The 18,146-nt window shown below is 40.1% G+C and overlaps 1 protein-coding gene across 2 annotated transcripts in view; it reads left to right on the top strand.

Annotated features, from left to right (window-relative positions):
- Positions 1-18,146, top strand: part of tbc1d1 (TBC1 (tre-2/USP6, BUB2, cdc16) domain family, member 1) — a 62,535-nt gene that overhangs the window by 32,146 nt on the left and 12,243 nt on the right. Inside the window, exons 8-16 of one of the 2 annotated variants that reach the window (XM_084715404.1) lie at positions 898-1,014; positions 1,214-1,339; positions 1,614-1,762; positions 2,926-3,186; positions 5,247-5,363; positions 5,736-5,849; positions 6,040-6,173; positions 13,318-13,518; positions 17,078-17,239. In XM_084715404.1, coding sequence (XP_084571530.1) covers positions 898-1,014; positions 1,214-1,339; positions 1,614-1,762; positions 2,926-3,186; positions 5,247-5,363; positions 5,736-5,849; positions 6,040-6,173; positions 13,318-13,518; positions 17,078-17,239 — 1,381 coding nt within the window. The remainder of the gene's footprint in view (positions 1-897; positions 1,015-1,213; positions 1,340-1,613; positions 1,763-2,925; positions 3,187-5,246; positions 5,364-5,735; positions 5,850-6,039; positions 6,174-13,317; positions 13,519-17,077; positions 17,240-18,146) is intronic. The other variant, XM_084715405.1, reaches the window with a different exon arrangement.

Below are 18,146 nucleotides of genomic sequence, written 5' to 3'. Positions count from 1 at the left end.
ATCACGTAAATGTAATGATCCATCAGTTAAAGATACAGTGCAGTTAAAGATGAGTCTTACGTGGCTGATGCACTAAATGTTTCTCTGTGACTCTGCTGACATCTGCTGGTGGTGTAGCTGAACTGTAAGGCTACAACAGTGCTGAATTGGTCTCATCAGCAGATCGCTGCTTTTCTAGCATAAATTTTGAAACATTTGTTTTGTTCCTTGTAGCACAAGAACAATGTGCAACCAATTGTTAAAGTCAAAATAAACTAAAAAATGCCTTTTTAACCCTTTTGTTCACCTCCCTGGTCAAACCATGCACCTATAGTATTTAACTATATATGCCAAAAAATGCAGAAAGGCCTTTTCTTTGTATTCTTACAACAAATTCCAATCACCTTTTTTTGTAAAACAAAATATGGCATGTGATTAATGTCATGGAATCCACCCAACAATCCGTCTTAAACCTTTAGTGTCACAGAACTAAAATTCATTACTTTACTGTCCAGCAACAGTAAACTTGACATAACCTGTCGAGTTATGACAAGCTACTTTTCAATGTTCAAATCAAATTCCTCCCAACATTATGTCCCATTAGGTCCTGTTGACTCTGAAATGTGTCACAATAGGTAAGCTAAATGCTCTCCGAATGCTGTTTCATCTTGACTTTAAGTTTTCCCTGTCACATGTAACCTTGTTTTAGGTTCCACTCCTGACCTTCAAAATTTCATTTATCTTAGAATTGTAGCACACAACAGCACAGTGTGTCCAGTACAGTCATGTAATGTAATGTAGCTATTTTCCAGTTAATCCCCTCAGAATTGGACGCAGGTTTATGTAAACTGTTCTCACATCATTTATTTGCCATGGTTGAAAAAAAGTAATTAAAAAAATTGTATTTGTGTGTTTCAGAGGGCTCGTCCGAAGAGTGATCAAGAAGAGAATGAATTGGTGATGGCCTCTTTGAGGAATCTGTATGAGGAGAGACAGAGGAGCCATCAGCACACACTGTCTGGGGACAGCAAACAGGTCAACTGTTTCACATCTCTTATATACATATATACACTGCCAAATTTATGTACTCTAATTATGTCTTACATTTCCTCCCCAGTGTCAGCAGTTCTTTCTCAAAAAATATTTTAGACGCGGTGTCATACTATTCTTGCAAGGATCTCCGTCTCTGTCTTACTCACTGTCTTGCTTTCTGTCTCTTTCCATGTGTATGTAGGTGTGTGAAGAGGCAGCTCCAGCCCCAGTGGAGGCGCAGCAGCAGAGTAGCAGTCGGCAGCGGCTTGAACAGTTCAAGAGCCGTGCCAAGCGCTCTCTCACTGAGTCCCTGGAGGGGATCTGGAAGGTAACGGTGCTTTATATTTCTTGGTTTGTGTTTAACAATTGTCAAATATGCACTTGTATATATATTGCCATGTTATTTGTTGGTTGTGATCTAATATAGAAGAACAGGTGTTGTAGAAGACAGTTGTTTTTTTCCATTATTATTAATCCTTACATTTTCAACATGGACATGGGAAATTAGGTGATTGGGGTCCATAAAGTTGTGTTGATGCTACAGTGAATGTAAATGCCACGCACTGTATGTAACCTTGATGTGTGTGTGTGTGTTTTGTCAGGGGAGCAGCAAGTCCAGAGCTCAGAGGGACAACAGTGTAGGAAGTGACAGCGGTTCTTCCGTTTGTACGGTCAACAGCAGCCACGACCAGCCTTGTCTAGATGACCCCTTGCCTGCCTCTACCCAGCTGCGACCCACCAGCCCACTCAGGTAAACACACATGCACACACACACACACACACACACATGTGCGCGCGCTGACTCATATAAACACACATGCCCACACACTGACTCATATCTTGGGTCAGAACAGTCAGTACTTTAAAGGTCAGAGCAGCTTTACTCATTTTACTTTGATTTCAAGATTACAGTGTTTCTCTGACCCTGAGTTCAAAAGGGACAATGGTGAAGGAGGGGACAGCTACTTCCTTAATCTTACTGTCAACAGCAGTGAAGACCAGAACCTATCACTCTTTTCTCATCAATTAAATATTAATATGACAAGTTTGACCTTTGATTCTCTTGTCTAAAACGTGAGGTGCTCAGCTTTCATTAGCAGTGCATAAAATGCTTACTGCACTAGAAAACAAATGGAAAAACATGTTTCTCACTATAAAAACTGTCTGTCTGTCTGATTGGGGCTATACATTTTAGTGATAATTCAATCTTTCAGTGCTTAAAAACAGATTATGAGATCTGCATGTATCTATTTCCCCATCTGGAGAAAAAATGTCTCGGACCATTGTTGCGTTTCACTCCAGCAGCACTACCCATATGATGTTAAGTTAATTTCTTTGTCCTTTCCTCATGTGGACATATAAGGAATATCATCACATACCACAAAAGAAAAGGGTTAAATGCTTACTTAACATGCCAGAATTAAATCCCCCAACACACAGCAGCGCTGTGGATGGCACCTCTTTGGCTGACCTGACACTTAATGTCATTCTTGCAAGTCACTGTTTTTTTCAGCGCTGTACTATATATACATCTGATTAACACAAAGTGCATTAAGGTATTCAACTTCCCTCTCTGGAGGAATTGTGGATCCCAGGCGAGGTTGGGGACACACACAGTTTGTTCTGAAATGCCTTATGACTGAAACTGAACATAATCGACAGTTAAAATTGACTTAAATTTCCCCAAACCTTGGGCTTGTTCTCCAGGTGAATCCGTGCTCTGACCAGGTGCAGCAGTTTAACAACGTGTAGATGCATGTTATGTAAATTGACATGTTTCCATAATCAATGATTCTGATTACGTCGCCGAATCGCCCCACCCCTTTTACCTAGCAATATGTAAAGCTGTATAGATTGTGATATTGTGTAGACATCGTGCATCTCCTCTCACATAAATTTCTTCATTATCTTCAGGTGCCATAACTCAACAGGAGACCTGAAGCGCCTTGACTCCTCTCTCCCCCTGTCTCCCTCCTCCTCCTCATTACCTGGTGACACTCAGCCACAAGGCTTCCGTCGACGAGCCAGCACCTTCAGCCACCCTCCCACCCCCTCCTCAGCAGAGTACTCACCAGTGCATACACTAACTCACACGCCACAGGACCCCACTGCAGCTACCAAACCCAAGCTCGTACGACACTACTCCGTCAGCACAGACACTCCACACCAGAGCAAGTAAGGACAGTGTGTGTGTGTGTGTGTGTGTGTGTGTGTGTGTGTGTGTGTGTGTGTGTGTGTGTGTGTGTCAGTGTGTCAAATAAAGGCAAAAAAGCCTAAAAAATAACCTAAGAAGTAGAATTCATTATTATGAGATCACATCAGCAGAGGTGAAATACAGTACATGCAAGTGTTGGGCACTTTATTTCCAGAGCTAAACAATTAATCTGTCGAATCTTGGTAGTTTTTTCTGTGAACCAGCTGTCGGGGGAAAAAAAAGTCACAAATTGCAACAATATTAATCACATGCAGAAAGAGAGTTTTTCATAGCTCAGCTAGTCTCCTGTCCTGTCATGCCGTATCTTGTGTCCTTTTCCTGGATCACCAACTGAAGCACATGCAGTAGTTTTATACTGCCTACAGCGTGAAGAGGGTTACACCTGAGTTTATTTGAATAGATTGTTGTATACTGAACTTCACAAACCTCTTCCTGTCCCGTTTAGAGCAGAGTCACACACAACCTGGCTTTGATGGACATGTGTTTTAGGGGTAGGATTATTTCTGTCATACCATTTTGCCATTTTGCACCAAAATGAGTGTATGTGTGTGTGTGTGTCTTTTTTAATAGGCCTCAACCCGTGTAAAAATAGGTGATTGACTCTCTTCCTGTTGCCAGGAGATGAGCTTGTCTTTTTTTCTGGTGTGTGCTGGAGAGCTGAGATTCAGTTCATGTCATTCAGGAGAGGGGGTTAAAGTTGCGTGTGTGTTCAGCTCTCAGTAGATTTGTAGCCTCTAACTGTATCTCTGTCTCTTATAATTTATAGGAAACTAAATGTTTATCCACTGTTTTATGGCTGCTCTACTAAAGATGAGCGCTTTATCAGTAGATGCGTATCTTCAAAGTGTGCAAAAGGTGCAAACTAATAAGCCAAGTCAAATGAGCCAAACCAAGGTGCATATGTTTATGAAAAAGGAGCAAAAAATTCAGAGTAGTTACAGACAGAGGTAACAAGCCATCATTACCTCTGCTGAAAAGGGGTGAACACGAGCGTGTCCACCCCAATATCTCATCACTCACATCAGAACTGGAGCTGATCAATACCTGTGACTTCTGCAGAAGGATTTGACCTGGGACTGAATGCTGATTGTACCCTTTGCCATTGAAAAAGCCAGATGTTAGTGGGAGTGAGGGTTTTTTTTGTCCTGTTTAAAATGGCCTTTGAGTTGTCAGAGAAAGAGGTGCAAAAGAAAGAGGCAGGTAGTAGGACAAATGTGAGAGCAAAACTGCCGTATATATTGTAGTTGTATGTCTTCCTGTGTGATTACACTGGAACTACACTTGCAGACTCTCTTGCAGAGTCTCTATAAATGGTGACAATCAAGAATAACCCTGTCACAGCAGTTTCATGGGTTGTTGAACGCATGTTCAGCAGAGCGTGTTATACAAGGGTCTCCTCTGTGACAACAAGACGCTGTAGATCAGCTATAATGAACCACTTATAGCTTAATGCAAGAAGTTGTTGAGTTCCTGTCAGAAGAGTGATGCTCCATCTCTTAAAATGTTTGTGAAATTAGAAAATGATGATACACTTGCTGTCTGTAGCCACACCCAAATCTCTGTCTGAACTGTAGGTGATCGTGTTGCATTGTGGGTAATATAGGAGCAATGTTTTAACAAAGAAGAGGGATGTCTAAAACAAAAAGCTATATTATGTTTCTGGTTGTGCTGCATCGCTTTTTATACTTTTTTAAAATGTCTAATGTCAGTTCGATGTGTTATAGGAGTGCAATGCTAAATCATGGGACCACTCTTGATGTCACTCAGGTTGAAGAATCAAATAAATACAGAATAGTTTTTGGCGTAATTGGTAGTCATAATGTTGTAGTTTAAACCTGGAAAAAATTATAGTTTGTAGAAATGTTATTACTAAGGAGTCTGTAATGTTAAACCAAAATTCTATATCTACTCTCATAGTTTTTATATCCCTGCTCTACCTTCAAAAACCTTTTTCCTTTCACTTTACCTGCTCTTCTTTTGCTCTTTCTCTGCTCTCTTTCTGCATTGCACTGTTTCTCAGACATGTCCTAGCCAACTCTGCCCTTCCTCCTGTTCCTCCCTGCCCTTCATCTCCCTCCTCTCTCCATACTCATCATCCCTCCTCACCCTCTGCTGGAGCTCGTCTCAATAAAAGAAGGTGAGAATCCTTCACTGGCTTTCTCTTCAACTCATGCAGTTTCTCTGTTTTTATGTGCACTTATCAATTGTTCAAACCTTCTTTTGAATTTCTTTTCCATGTTATGATGCAAGGCCCCGTTCAGGCAGAGAAACACTAAACGTGTCACTCATTAGTTGACAGTTTGAGTTCGGCTTTTTTCACTTCAGCACTCTGGAACAAAAACACAGCCATGCGGCAGCCCATCTGAATGCTAGGAGTCGCATCTCTCCATTGAAATCTGTGGAGTTCAGAGACATTTTGCATGTATCTTTCTCTGTGTGAATGGGGCCTAAGTTTCTCTTTTTTATCTGTTTTCTGCCTCTTTTTTTCACCTCCATTTCTCCATCTCAGTCCGCTGGGTGGTCTGCGTGCTCGTCTCCACTCCTCCTCTTCTGTCCCTAATTTTCTGAAATTTCAATTTCTGGCCCCTGTCCAAGAGAATGATTCACTTGAGCCAAAGAGCAGGTACACACACGTACACCAAATAATTATGCTCATGTAAGTGTGTCCGACTTAGTTATAATGTGTGCTTCTCGTTTCATTGAATATTTTAATTGATTTTATAGCTCTAGTTATTATAGATGTATGAATTTAGCCCCCTGAGTGTTAATCAGAGCATGTTACAGAACTATTTCTCTGTGTGCTTGTATCTTAGGGATGTAGCAGCTCTGTACACACCAACTACAGAATGTGGGGTTGGTGAAAGTCCTCTGCGCAGCCATCGCCACTCATGGAGGCAGCAGATCTTCTTACGGGTCGCTACACCCCAGAAGAGTACAGAATCTAGCGGTAAGTATGGTCAAGCAGATTGATTTGACCCTGTGCATGATTCCACATCAGGAGTAACTAGTGTCCCTAGTAAGATATTGATTTTAACATTTGTCTGTCAATGGATGCCAACTCTGTTGATTAAGAATCTGGCAACCTGATCAGTTACAAAGAAAACTTTATTTAAAAAAAAAACAGTTTCCCTGGATTAAACTGGTGACTTTGTCTCCATAAAGGATTTCAAAGTAGTCAAAGACTGCAATCATGCTGCCATATCATTTAAATAGACCAACATTGTGTAATGAATAATGTATAGTAAACAAAATCTAGAGGACACTGGATGGAAAACTTTGATTGTTGGTTCACTAAAGTTGTTTCTGCACATTCTGAGAAACTAAAGAGTCAGATAGCCTTTGTCCATATTAACAGAGGAACCGCACTGAGGTCTCGTGTTAGCAAGATGACAGAAATATGTGTGTAAATTACGACACAGTTGCTACTAACATGCAGGAACCTACTGTGCAGTAGCATGTCATGTGTTTTTTCTGGGTGTGTATTCACCCTGTAAATATAGTGATATACACTGAGAGGACAAGATACCACCTTTAGTTTTAAAAGCAGATTTAGAGCAACAAATTGGATAACAATGGCAGATTTGTAATGAATTTGTATTTGTATCATTGAACTATAGTCTATACAGGATGCTGCATGTAATATAAACTTAATTAAACTTTAAACAATTATTTAGTGTATCCAGTACAAGTGTTTTTTTTATCCCACATTAGTAGGATCTCATATGCACTTACATATTATAAATTATAATTTTTACTGCAGTTTTAAGTGCAAAATAAATCGGGTCAAATCATAGAATTTCCAAATTAGTTTAAAAAAATTATGGAGAAAATGATAGTATCCCAGCTTATTACAAAAATGATAATTTGATATCGTGAATAATTCTACAATTAATTCTGCATTAAAGTTTATGTACCTATTTTTTCTTACTGCTGCCAAAGAATATGCCACGTTTCTTTTAGATTTCTTGCCAAAATAACGAAACATTTTCAAATAAAAGAACTGATATCCTCAACTCAAATGTCTGTAAGGGTTCCAACCCAAAAATCACAAAATAGTAAATGAAGTCATCAGCACTTGTAAATAAGCGTGTAACAGTTATAATATTGCAAAGAAGCAGAAGAAACTGACATGTTTCAGCCTTAGCCTTTGGGGAACACTGAGGAAAGCCAAAGGCTAAAACCTGTCTGTTTCTTTCTGCTGCTGTGCAATATTAATGTTGTTATTAAGCACTTGCGAGTGCTGACAACTAAAATAACAAAAATACCTACTCTGTGTACTTTGGGCATGTAAGCGTGTCAGTGGCATGAAAGAGCTTTGACAGGTAACAGGTTTACTTTACAGGCTCCAGTTGTTAACTACAACATGTCTTCTTCCAGTGAACAAGACAGTTCCAGGTCAAGACACTTGTGTAAATACACATGTTCTTATGCATATGCACATGCTTCATGTCCTACCAAAATAAGAGCATGAGCTAGACACCTCACATATGCTGCGTCACCTCTGCTATTATTAAAAACAGCAACAGCAGGTCTGGATGTGTAGATGGTGGTGCAGTGACAAAGCCTTTCCACTCTGTGTCATTGTTTCATTTCATGTACCATCACATGAAATGAAACAATAATACACTGATGCTCATGTTCATTTAAGCATTTTTGGTTTGGATTTTAGGGATTGTCTGCATTGAAAAGTTCCACCAAACCTCTAGTTTTGGCCAGTATGGTACACACCACTAATTTACTTTTCTCTTGAAAACCCAGTATTATTATTCTGTTAATTTTTTAGTTGTGTCCCTGAGAAACCAAATCTGCTGGCCATTTATATTTCTGTGCTAGGGGAAAATTTATTACTGTGTGGGTAGGAAGGCAAATGCCATTCTCAATAAGCTGATCACCCTCTTAGTGTGTCTAAACTGAAAAGACTGAAAATAAAAAACACTGAAAATAACCAGGAGCTCATATCTCTATGATTGATAGACATGCACATGAGTTGTTGTGGCATTTCATTTTTATTTTGGAGTTTTAAATTCTGCATTATTGAGTGACCTTATATTTCTCTGTCTCATGTTATCTGCTTGTGTTTACTAGGACTGAAATTCAATGAATTTGAGGAAAAGCTTGAATGTCTTTGCCAAGTAAAATTGATCAAACGTTGGTTTGTCTGCATGACGATTGACAGCCCTGTCAAATATTTTTAGTATTCAAGGATTTTTAGTTTAGTGAAGGATGCATGTAGAAATTAATGTTCTACATCTAGTGTATTATTGCTTTTACCTTTGAAGTCAATCATCAGTCTGTTGTTAGTATATGTCCCTACAAAAGTGTGCGTGTATGTGTGTGTATGTGTCTGCCTGCAGAGACGTTTGAATCATGCATGTACTTGCACATCTTCAGATCCTGTGTTGCAATAATTATATATATACTGTGTGTGTGCTTGTGTATGACAGAAAGAGTGTTGACAGTTGAGATAGTTGGGTTGGTCATAGCTTCACTGTATAGCCTGCAACAAGAGCAAAAACTCCTTGAGGGAAATACATCATGCACATATGCTCATGTACAAACATGTTCATATGCAGCACCTTTAAGTTAGCAAAAGAAAGGAAGCAATTTCTTTATTACAAATTATTACACTGGTGTTTATATTCTGTGTTGGAAGGGGGTTCAGTTAGTTATAGAGTTTGTTTCAGTGAATTAGGTTTGTAACCGTCAGCTATTTTCACAATCTGTCAGGGTTTTTTGTAATTAAATGTTTGGTCAATTGGTGAAAAATGGCAGTTACAATTCCCCAAATGAGCAAATTGCCCCAAATGTCTTGTTATGTCTTCCCAATAGTTCAGAAACCCAAAGATATTCAGTTTCCAGTTATGTCTAATGATGAAAAGCAGCAAATCCTCACATTTAAGAAGCTGTATGTTTCTTGATATATTAACTAATGACACCTCACTTAGTCACTTTTGTTTTGTATTCTTTCTGAAAACAGAATACTTTGCCATTTTAGACAATAGAGTCACACAGCACCCATTCTTCAATATATCATTCAAATTACAGAGTGGATAAAATAACACAAGCATTTTGTAATGCAGTTCAATACAAAAGGCCTGCAGTAAATAATATTAATTAATATTATTATATTATTAATAATGTTATCATCATTATTTCACTGATTCTGTGTAAGAGTGTGGATTCAAGACAGTGATCATAAATTTTACATTTTCTCATGTCATTGCAGAAATTAGCATCTTTGAATTAAGTGTTTCTGAGGGTTTAGAGGTGAACCCTGTTACCTGTGTTTGGTCTTTGTTGTCATGAACTTTTCTTGTATTGTTACATTACATAAGTTTTTGTCAACAATTCAGGCTACAGGTAACTGTGCCAGCGTCTCACATAGAACACCCCACAGCTTGGCAGCCCTAACAGATTTTTTTAGTGTGTGTAATTTCAAGTACTATCACTAGAGTAATTGTAGTGTAACTCACCAAATGTGGACAGGGTATAAGCCTGCCATTAGCCATCTTTTTCAGGCAACATTCTTCTATCCTTCCACTATCTGCATGCTGCTGTTTTCAAAATCCCTGTTGCTATGGGAAAAAATAACCTCCCAGCTAGCAACCTGAATGCTGAAAATGAAAAGTTACCTTAATCTGAACATGGTAGCTAACACTACAAATGTATACAGGCTAGTAGCTGTTACCTTTCTCTTTGATTTAGACATTTTTATACCAAGGCTCACCTCCCATATATGCATGCAAATAATCCGCTAAAACAACCCCCTCCCCCATGAGCGCTATTTAGCAGGAGGCACTGTCACTGTAACCTGGGCTTTGTGCTTCCTAAGGCGATTGTGATTGGTTTAAAGAAATACAAATAAGCCAGAACATTTTTTTCCCCAGATTTTTCTCCATTGCTGACACAGTATTGTGGAGAATGGCTGGCTATGTGAGACTACCAGAGTAGAGACCTGAAGGTACAGTAGCAACGTTATGCTAAGTGAGGTGAAGAGAAAAAAAAAATTCTGAGGTGTCAGCTGGCATTGATCATGAAAACTAACCAGCGATATATTCTGTCATAGAATGGTGGATCCACCTGCAGTGACAACAGGCCACGCCAAAAAATAACAGGGGTGTCTCTTTTGATACAGCCTGCCAGTGTTTGGTCAGCTAAGCTTAATTTTCATTCAACCTAATGACAGATGTGTGTAGCTTCCTTTTCAGGTGTGACTTTATCCAGGGAAATGATGCTGCTCTACCCGTCTGTGTGATTTTCTTACTGTATGTAATCTGTCCTTGTTGTGTGTACTTAATAAGTTGATATGGCAAAAAATGTAATCTTAAATTAAAGGCAGCTGTACACATCACAAACACAAGAAGACTCAATTAGCAAAGTGGAAGATATGCCATGTGCTGCTGTCAGCCACTGTCTTTTTTGTGCCACCACCAGGGGGTACCAAAGTCTGTAATTTCCAAATTCTCAACACGCTGCAGCTACAAGCATGTCCATACAGTTCTTATCTGATGGAGCCTCAACAACAACTGAGCATAATAACCTTCACTAATATGGTCGTTTTGCTGTAGTAATGGATTACATTTCACTTCAAGGCATTCCTGTTAATTTGTGCACTTCTGCACACACCCCTCTCTGTATTCTGTATTTGGGTATAAATGCACCAGGAATGTGGGTCTAATGTGACCTTTTTAATCCACCTTCCCTCTGAACATGCTACTCACGAGGAATTAGCGAGGTTTAGGCCTGCCATTGTGCGCAAAGTTTCCCTTTCCAATATGACAGCACGAAAGTCATTTCTCCTCATCATTAATGAAACCTGCACCTGAAGTTTATTTTGACAGTCAACTGCAGTGACGTGAAGGAGAAACAGTGATTTTAGGAGGTCAGTGTGATGGGCTTTGTGCTGGCTGAATGCAGCCTAAGTTGGGTTTAGCAGGGTGTGTATTTATGCATGTGCTTTCATACATGAGGTCATGGGTGTGTCGGGGGTGTGTGTGCGCCTGTGCGTGCTTCTGTGTGTGTGTGTGTGTGTGTGTGTGTGTGTGTGTGTGTGTGTGTGTGTGCGTGTGCGTGTGTGCGCGCGCGCGCGTGTTGGAGGGGGTGGCGATGTCTCAAGGTCATGTTGACAGTACACACACAGACAGCGCCAGAGGAAAGCGCCAGCCTTGTTGACCCACTTTGCATGGAGTGTGTGTGTGTGTGTGTGTGTGTGTGTGTGTGTGTGTGTGTGTGTGTGTGTGTGTGTGTGTGTGTGTGTGTGTGCGCGCTGGGGACTTGGTTTTGGCCAAGCTGGAGTGTTTGCTCAGGGAGTGGATCATGCCACTTTGTGCAAGTCTGTGCGCGTGCATGCATGCATTTTTCACACCTAAAAGCTAACTCTTCAACAATGTTCTGTTGAAGCAGTCTGCGTTTGTCTAACAAAGACATAACTCTGTTAAGAGGGTTTGACGTCTCTGTGTGCATGTGTCTTCACTTCTTTTATAACTCAAGACCTGTATGTTTGTACAGTGACTCTGCTGGTTTCAGCATGTCTTGGAAAATCTCCCTGACACAGACACAAAGGCATACACTAATGCTAACATCATCTGGCACAAAGAACACTATTGTGATCGTGTATGTGTGTCTGTGTGTGATGTGTTGATGTACAGTACGTAGAACACGTGTTTATAGTGTTGGACGACTGAAAGGGTAGCTTATCTTACATATTTCTAATTTTCCTCAGAAGAGTCTTTGGATGGATAAGCATCATATTTTCATACCTAAAACAAGTTAAGGAATGCACTTGTGTGCGTTTGTGTGCATGAGTGCGTGTGTGTTTGTGTCATCAAACTGAATTGTGATGTTCCTCCGAACTGAAAGAGAAGCAAGTGCTATCTGGATAGTTGTTATGTCCTTCCTCTAAACAACACAGGGTATTTTGAGGTTTGGGATCCACCCTGTACTTTGGGGTGGAGTCACACAAACACATTTTTTTTACGGTGTGTGTGTGTTGACTGTGTCAAATATATCTATGTTTAGCGATTTTATTTTTATTTTGCAGCATGAGTGTTCGAGGGATTGTTGTAAATTGAATTGTTTTTTGACTGTTGGTCAGTTTAAGAAAAGGTCCTCATTTTTTCCATGCAATTAAGGCAAAAAAAATGTTTTCATATCCTGTAAATATAGAAAATAAGAACGCAATTGAATAATTACTTTTTTTGTATATGCATGTCAGAAATGTATTATATTTAACTGTCCTTTCTTCTATCAAGCTCTTGTGTTTTATACAACTAGCTTTTAAATATTATGATATTAGAACTCATATTAATTACAATGTTGGTTTAAATTTATGTACTCACATGCCTATTATGTATGGGTTTTTTTGTGCAGCGATTTACAAGTTTTGAAAAGCCTTTTTTTTGACTGTTCTGTTTGATATCACCTGACTCCACGCTCCTCTTAATCAAGTCATCAGCAGCTGCTTGGCATTTTGGCCTTTGTTGTGGCACAAAAACTAACATCCATAGAAAAGATTTTTTTACTCTTTTCTTTCTTTTTTCTTTCTTTCTTTTTTTCACAAACTGATCCAGTGATGAGCTGATCATGCAACAACTGACAGCCATATGCAGTCCCATGTTTTTAAAGTAAAAGCATATAATTTTCTTTTTGTATCAAGGGGGAAAAACTGAACATAATTTTCCTTGTTTTGATAAAGCAGCTGCAGATTATTTCCATACCTGATATGTTATGATCCCCAAAAGTTAGACGTGATACAAGTTGAATATATTTCTGTTTTGTTAGCTTTGCTGCACTTTCCAATGTTCACATTATTCTATGCATCTTAAAAAAACTTTCAGCACTTAATTAAAAACTTTTGCATACATCTAGAGAAGAAAAACTATACTATACTGCACAAAAAACTTTATTCAGAACTTTGCAAATCTCTGTTGGTGGCATCTGGCAGTTGGTCTGACATTGCAGTAGGTGCTTCACCATCTAACCATCTTTTTCCTGGCAAGGGATCTGCACACTACTGAGTGGACTCTTCTGGTTTGTTGCTGCAGTGGACACCTGATCTAATTTAATGTAATGTAATCTGGTATGTCTTTCAGAACGTGGGGATGCCTGTCTAGAGGGGGGTCGAGTGTGCATGGGCCAGGTGGGAGCTGGAGGAAGTGGGGACTTGTCCATAAGGGTGGTGCCTGAGGAGAGGACGAAAAGGAGCAAAGAAGAGCTGAGGGAGCTCTGGAGGAAGGCCATCCTGCAGCAGATCCTGCTTCAGAGGATGGAGAGAGAGAATCAGAAACTACAGGGTGAGTTTACATTAACTTATAGTCCTGTAAAGTGAACTAAGGACTTGAATGTCTGCCAGGTTCCTGACGAAAAGAACAGCAGCTAAACGCACATAACACTTAGAATATTCTTGTATTCTGATATTCAATTTATTATCTCTTATTGATTTTCAGTACATGTTATTGCTACCTGCTCCGGCAGAGTTTAAATTGACTTGTTGTCTGTGCATGATAAAATAAAAACAGCAGCCAGCATTGTGTCAGTAAGCAGTGTTGGCATCACTCACATGGTGATGCAGTTGATTGAATTACATGAGGAGTTACTTTCCATGTAAGTGTCTTTCTTTATGGTATCTCTGGCAACATTCCTTTCCAGATGTGCGCGTACACACAGGTTAGATAATGAAGTGCACACCTGTTTTTTAATTTCTTTCTTTCATTTCATATGACCCACCTAAAATGAACAGTTTATATAATATCTATGTGTGTGTGTGTGCATGCGCGCATGTTTGCTGGTAGGCCCGTCTAAGGGCGTGCCAAGTGCACCGCCTCTTTCCTGACCCAGTTGGCATGTATCAAAACACACCTAGCAATGTGCCACACCTAGCTACCTGGATTGTGTACAAACCATTAGTTCACACACGCATGCACCACTTTACCATCACACAGACAGAAATTTCTGCCTATTTAGCAAGAGTGTGGATGGAGACAATTTGGGTCAATATTGATGTAAGAAGAACAAGTCCAGGCAGCGACCTCGTTCTGTTCAGCCTCACACTTACACACAAACACACACACTTGCTGTAGTCAGACTTTACACACACCAGCATAGACATCTCCAGTGTGTGGCTGCCTTCTTGGGCGTCTGTAGTTTAATTGTGTTTTATTCCTCCCACAGGGCGCACTCCACCTTTCTGTCCGTTATTTGCCTGGGTGGAGCTCAACTCCCTGTCCTCCATTCTTTCTGTTTATCTCTCTCATTGCTGCCTGGTTTATGGGTCAACTGTGAAAGTGTGTGTGTGCGCGCGCCCTTCCATCAGTGTGTGTGTGTGTATCTTTGTCCACTCCAGGGTGGGGTATCCTATCTTGTTGTGTGTTATCATGGGCGTAGAGTTCCGGCAACAGAAAGGGATAGAAATGGAAAGCGGGAGGCGAGGACAGGAGAGGTTGGAGAGTGTAGTGGAGGGACTGAGCTGGGCTGCAGCCAATGAGCGCGTCCTGATGGACTACACTCTGCCTGCTCCAGACAGCTGATAAGACAGACACAGAGCCATGGCCTCTCCAACAGCATCTATTCTTACTCTGGGTGTGTCAGCTACTGCTCCGTCCAAGTTTTTTTCCTCTATTATCCAGAATACGCATTCCAGGTCACTCCCGCTACTTTTCTGTCTTTGATTGCTGAGTCCGTGATATATGGCACTTCATAAAAAGTGGTCAGGCCTCATGAGAAGTTCTTGAATTATCTTGAGCCAAATTATTTTAAGATGTGTTCTGGATTTTATTGCAAGTTGTATGCAAAGCACGCTACTTTTGCAAAGTATTGAATTTGCATATTCTCAATTTATTCATTAAAGCTGTAGTCTTTAACCTTTAGCATTTTTAATGCACACACCCCCATTAATCCCCCCTGTTGGCCGCACACCTACCATAATTTCCCTCCATTTCCTGGAAGGTGATGGTGTAGGTTGGAGCGGGAAGCGGCCTGCTGTCTCTTTCCTGTCCCGTAGTGATGATGTCACTCCCCCCAGCCCTGCCAAGCTGCAGCTGGTCACTGGGTGGACACCACACATGAGAGCGGAAAGGGTGGGGAAGTCCACAAGGGGAAAGGAGGGAGAAAACGGAGAGGGAGAGTGTGGCGGAGGGACGAGACAAATGTGGGATTGAATGAGAAGAAAGAGTTGAGTGTTGGCTGAAAAAAGAGAGAGAGAGAAGTAGAGAAGGGCTGTGGGTGAAGAGATTAGGGGAGGGAGAGAGGAAGGGTGTTGTCAGAAAATAGAGGAACAGATGAGGGGCACTGGGTGTGCCCTCACCTTCTTTGATCACTGCTGTCAACATGTTGCAACGGAATTCACAGTTTCTGTCTTTCTGTACAGTTTGTAGGCTGTGTTACTATATGTTGAGTCCAGGGTCAAGGTTTCACCGTGTGAATTTCATTACACGAAACAAAAAACATGTTTGTTATGTCACGGATGAGGAATGTGAAAGTCCCCCTGTCCAACGGCTCTCTCTGATATTCCATGATTTTCTCTCTGCCCATGGGACATGAACAGTCTTTCAAATTACAGTACAATTAGCATTTAGCATTTTCCTCAACCAATAGTTGAACATGTTAACAATCAATAATGGATTAATCATTAATAGTTAGTAAGATACAAAACCCACGTCTTTTTCTCAGTTTTATTTATACAATTCAAGAGGCACATTAATTATGTGAAACATTAATTTATGAAGCATGAACAATTTAAAAGAACAGAATGGTAAGCAATAAGACTCTTGCTTGAAATGTCTGCTCTTGTCAAGCTGTCCATATTCAACAAATGACTTAGAACAATGTCAAATGGAGGCCATCTCTAGACTAACAAGGCCGACAAAACCAAATCATGAGAAAACCTGTGAGCTCCATAGAAATACACAAAACATACGTTGTCCAGTTATTACATTTTTAAACTGTTAAATTCTTAAGAAACGTGTTACATGTTATCCCAATCATTATGACAGATTTGTAAATGGCAAAGAGAAAAACTTGTTGGCAGTAGTTTTATTTTGTCAAGTGAATGTGTACATTTTCAAAAGCACCACCACAATAAATAATAGACATAATAAAATGTTAATTAAAATTGATCTCAGATTTTAATAGGAGGGACATCATCTCCTCTGAAATTAAGTTGAAAAAAATGTTTATCAACATTGGCTATCAGACAGGTGGATAGTGAATATCAGCAAGCCATCCCTGCTAGCTGGTGAACATAGTAGAGCATTCAGCAGCTAAAGAGCCAGATGTTACTCGCAGGAGACCAAAAACGGAGCAAAAAGAGAGTGAATAATGCACATATTTCACCAGGTGGTCCAAAACATGACTCCAAAAGAATGACAATGTTGCCTCATAACTGCTAGATTTGTTTTATTCCAAGAGAACTGTATTGATTACTACTTCTGACCTGAGCGGAGGTGGTTATGAAATCAGTCTCTGCTTCATTCACAGTCATGTTTACTCCTTTACGTTTTATTGTAATTACAGGCTAGCTTGCCACAACAAAGAGTTTGCGGAAGACTGTATCAGTAATGTATGAAAGTGCATGAGTGCGGTAGCTGGTGTAAAGGCACATTTTCATAGTGTGAAACAAAACTGAAAGAACAACACAAACTCTCTTCAGGGCTTGGTGCTTTGTGAAGAGAGCAGCCCCTTGGCATCTGGGTAGTTGGGCTTCAATTAAATAGCTTTCAGGAACACCAGGCCAGGTTTTCAAATCACACACACACACAAAAACCACAGGACGAAGGTAAAGGATACTCGAGTCTGCTATTACTATGAATATGCTGTCACTGTTGATGTGTATTTTCTGTGTGTTTATGTTTGTAGCCTCAGAGAGTGATCTGCAGAACAAGCGTCTGAAGCTGGACTATGAGGAAATCACTCCGTGTCTGAAGGAGGTCACTCTGGTCTGGGAGAAGATGCTGGGAACTCCTGGGAGGGCAAAGGTCAAATTTGACGCAGAGACCATACATGCAGCTGTTGCACAAGGTACATATTTGGCTCCACAAATACATATATCAGTAGTTCTTGGAAATGTTTGTTCTTTTTCAAAATCACCAAGTATTAGCAAATATTGACCAGAGCTTAATGTATAAAGCTCCTAAACTGAAAATGTCTATCGTAACTTTTCTCCTTATCATCCGCTTGACTCTTTTCTCAAATACAGCAAAAGAAAAGAGCACAAATTCCATGCAGTGATTTTAATTCACCCTTTGTATGCACAGTAAAGTCAGTGTGTAAATCCCTTCAACAACTTCATGCGCAGTGTCTGTTCATTATTGTCAAGGCTTTCTGTTCTGTTAATTTTCTAGTTTCATGTTCTACACAGGGGACAGGGAGGTTAGCTCCCGTGTCCCTGGCCTCAAACATAACAGGGAGAGCTAAAGTCCAGAACATAAATGCATACAGAACGGTGACACGTCAGTAAATAACAGTGTGAGGTGGCCTCAGGAACTAGATAGTGATGTAAGTTGATGACATCACACATCATCTAATAGGAGGTCAGGATCAAAGCTGCAAAATCATATTTTTAAACATCTCTCTCCTGTAAATCTTTACATGCTAGGAGCTTGGCGGTTGTTTTGGGGTTCTTTACTATACAAAGGCCTTGCATTAACAGAATTAGTCATACAAATTAACCATCAGACTTACTTTTATTGACCATTTTACATTGCATTTAAAGGTCAGTAATAAATCTTGGTTTCTTAATCTGTACAAACAACCAAGGGTTGGAAAAGCAATTTGTCATTTTATGGAGACTAGTGTTGGCTCTGATAGGCCTGTCACAACAATTATGTTTTCAATTTATTGTACAAACTATGGACTTGACCTCAGTAATTTACGCTGACGTTGACCATTTTGTTTACATGTGGGTTTGTTTATGTAAGAATGTCAT

This window comes from Lutjanus erythropterus, chromosome 3 (genome assembly GCF_056507025.1).
Source record: "Lutjanus erythropterus isolate fLutEry1 chromosome 3, fLutEry1.hap2, whole genome shotgun sequence".
NCBI lineage: Eukaryota > Metazoa > Chordata > Actinopteri > Lutjaniformes > Lutjanidae > Lutjanus > Lutjanus erythropterus.
Note: the sequence above shows the minus strand (reverse complement) of the source record. Positions and strands in the feature narration are given on the sequence as shown.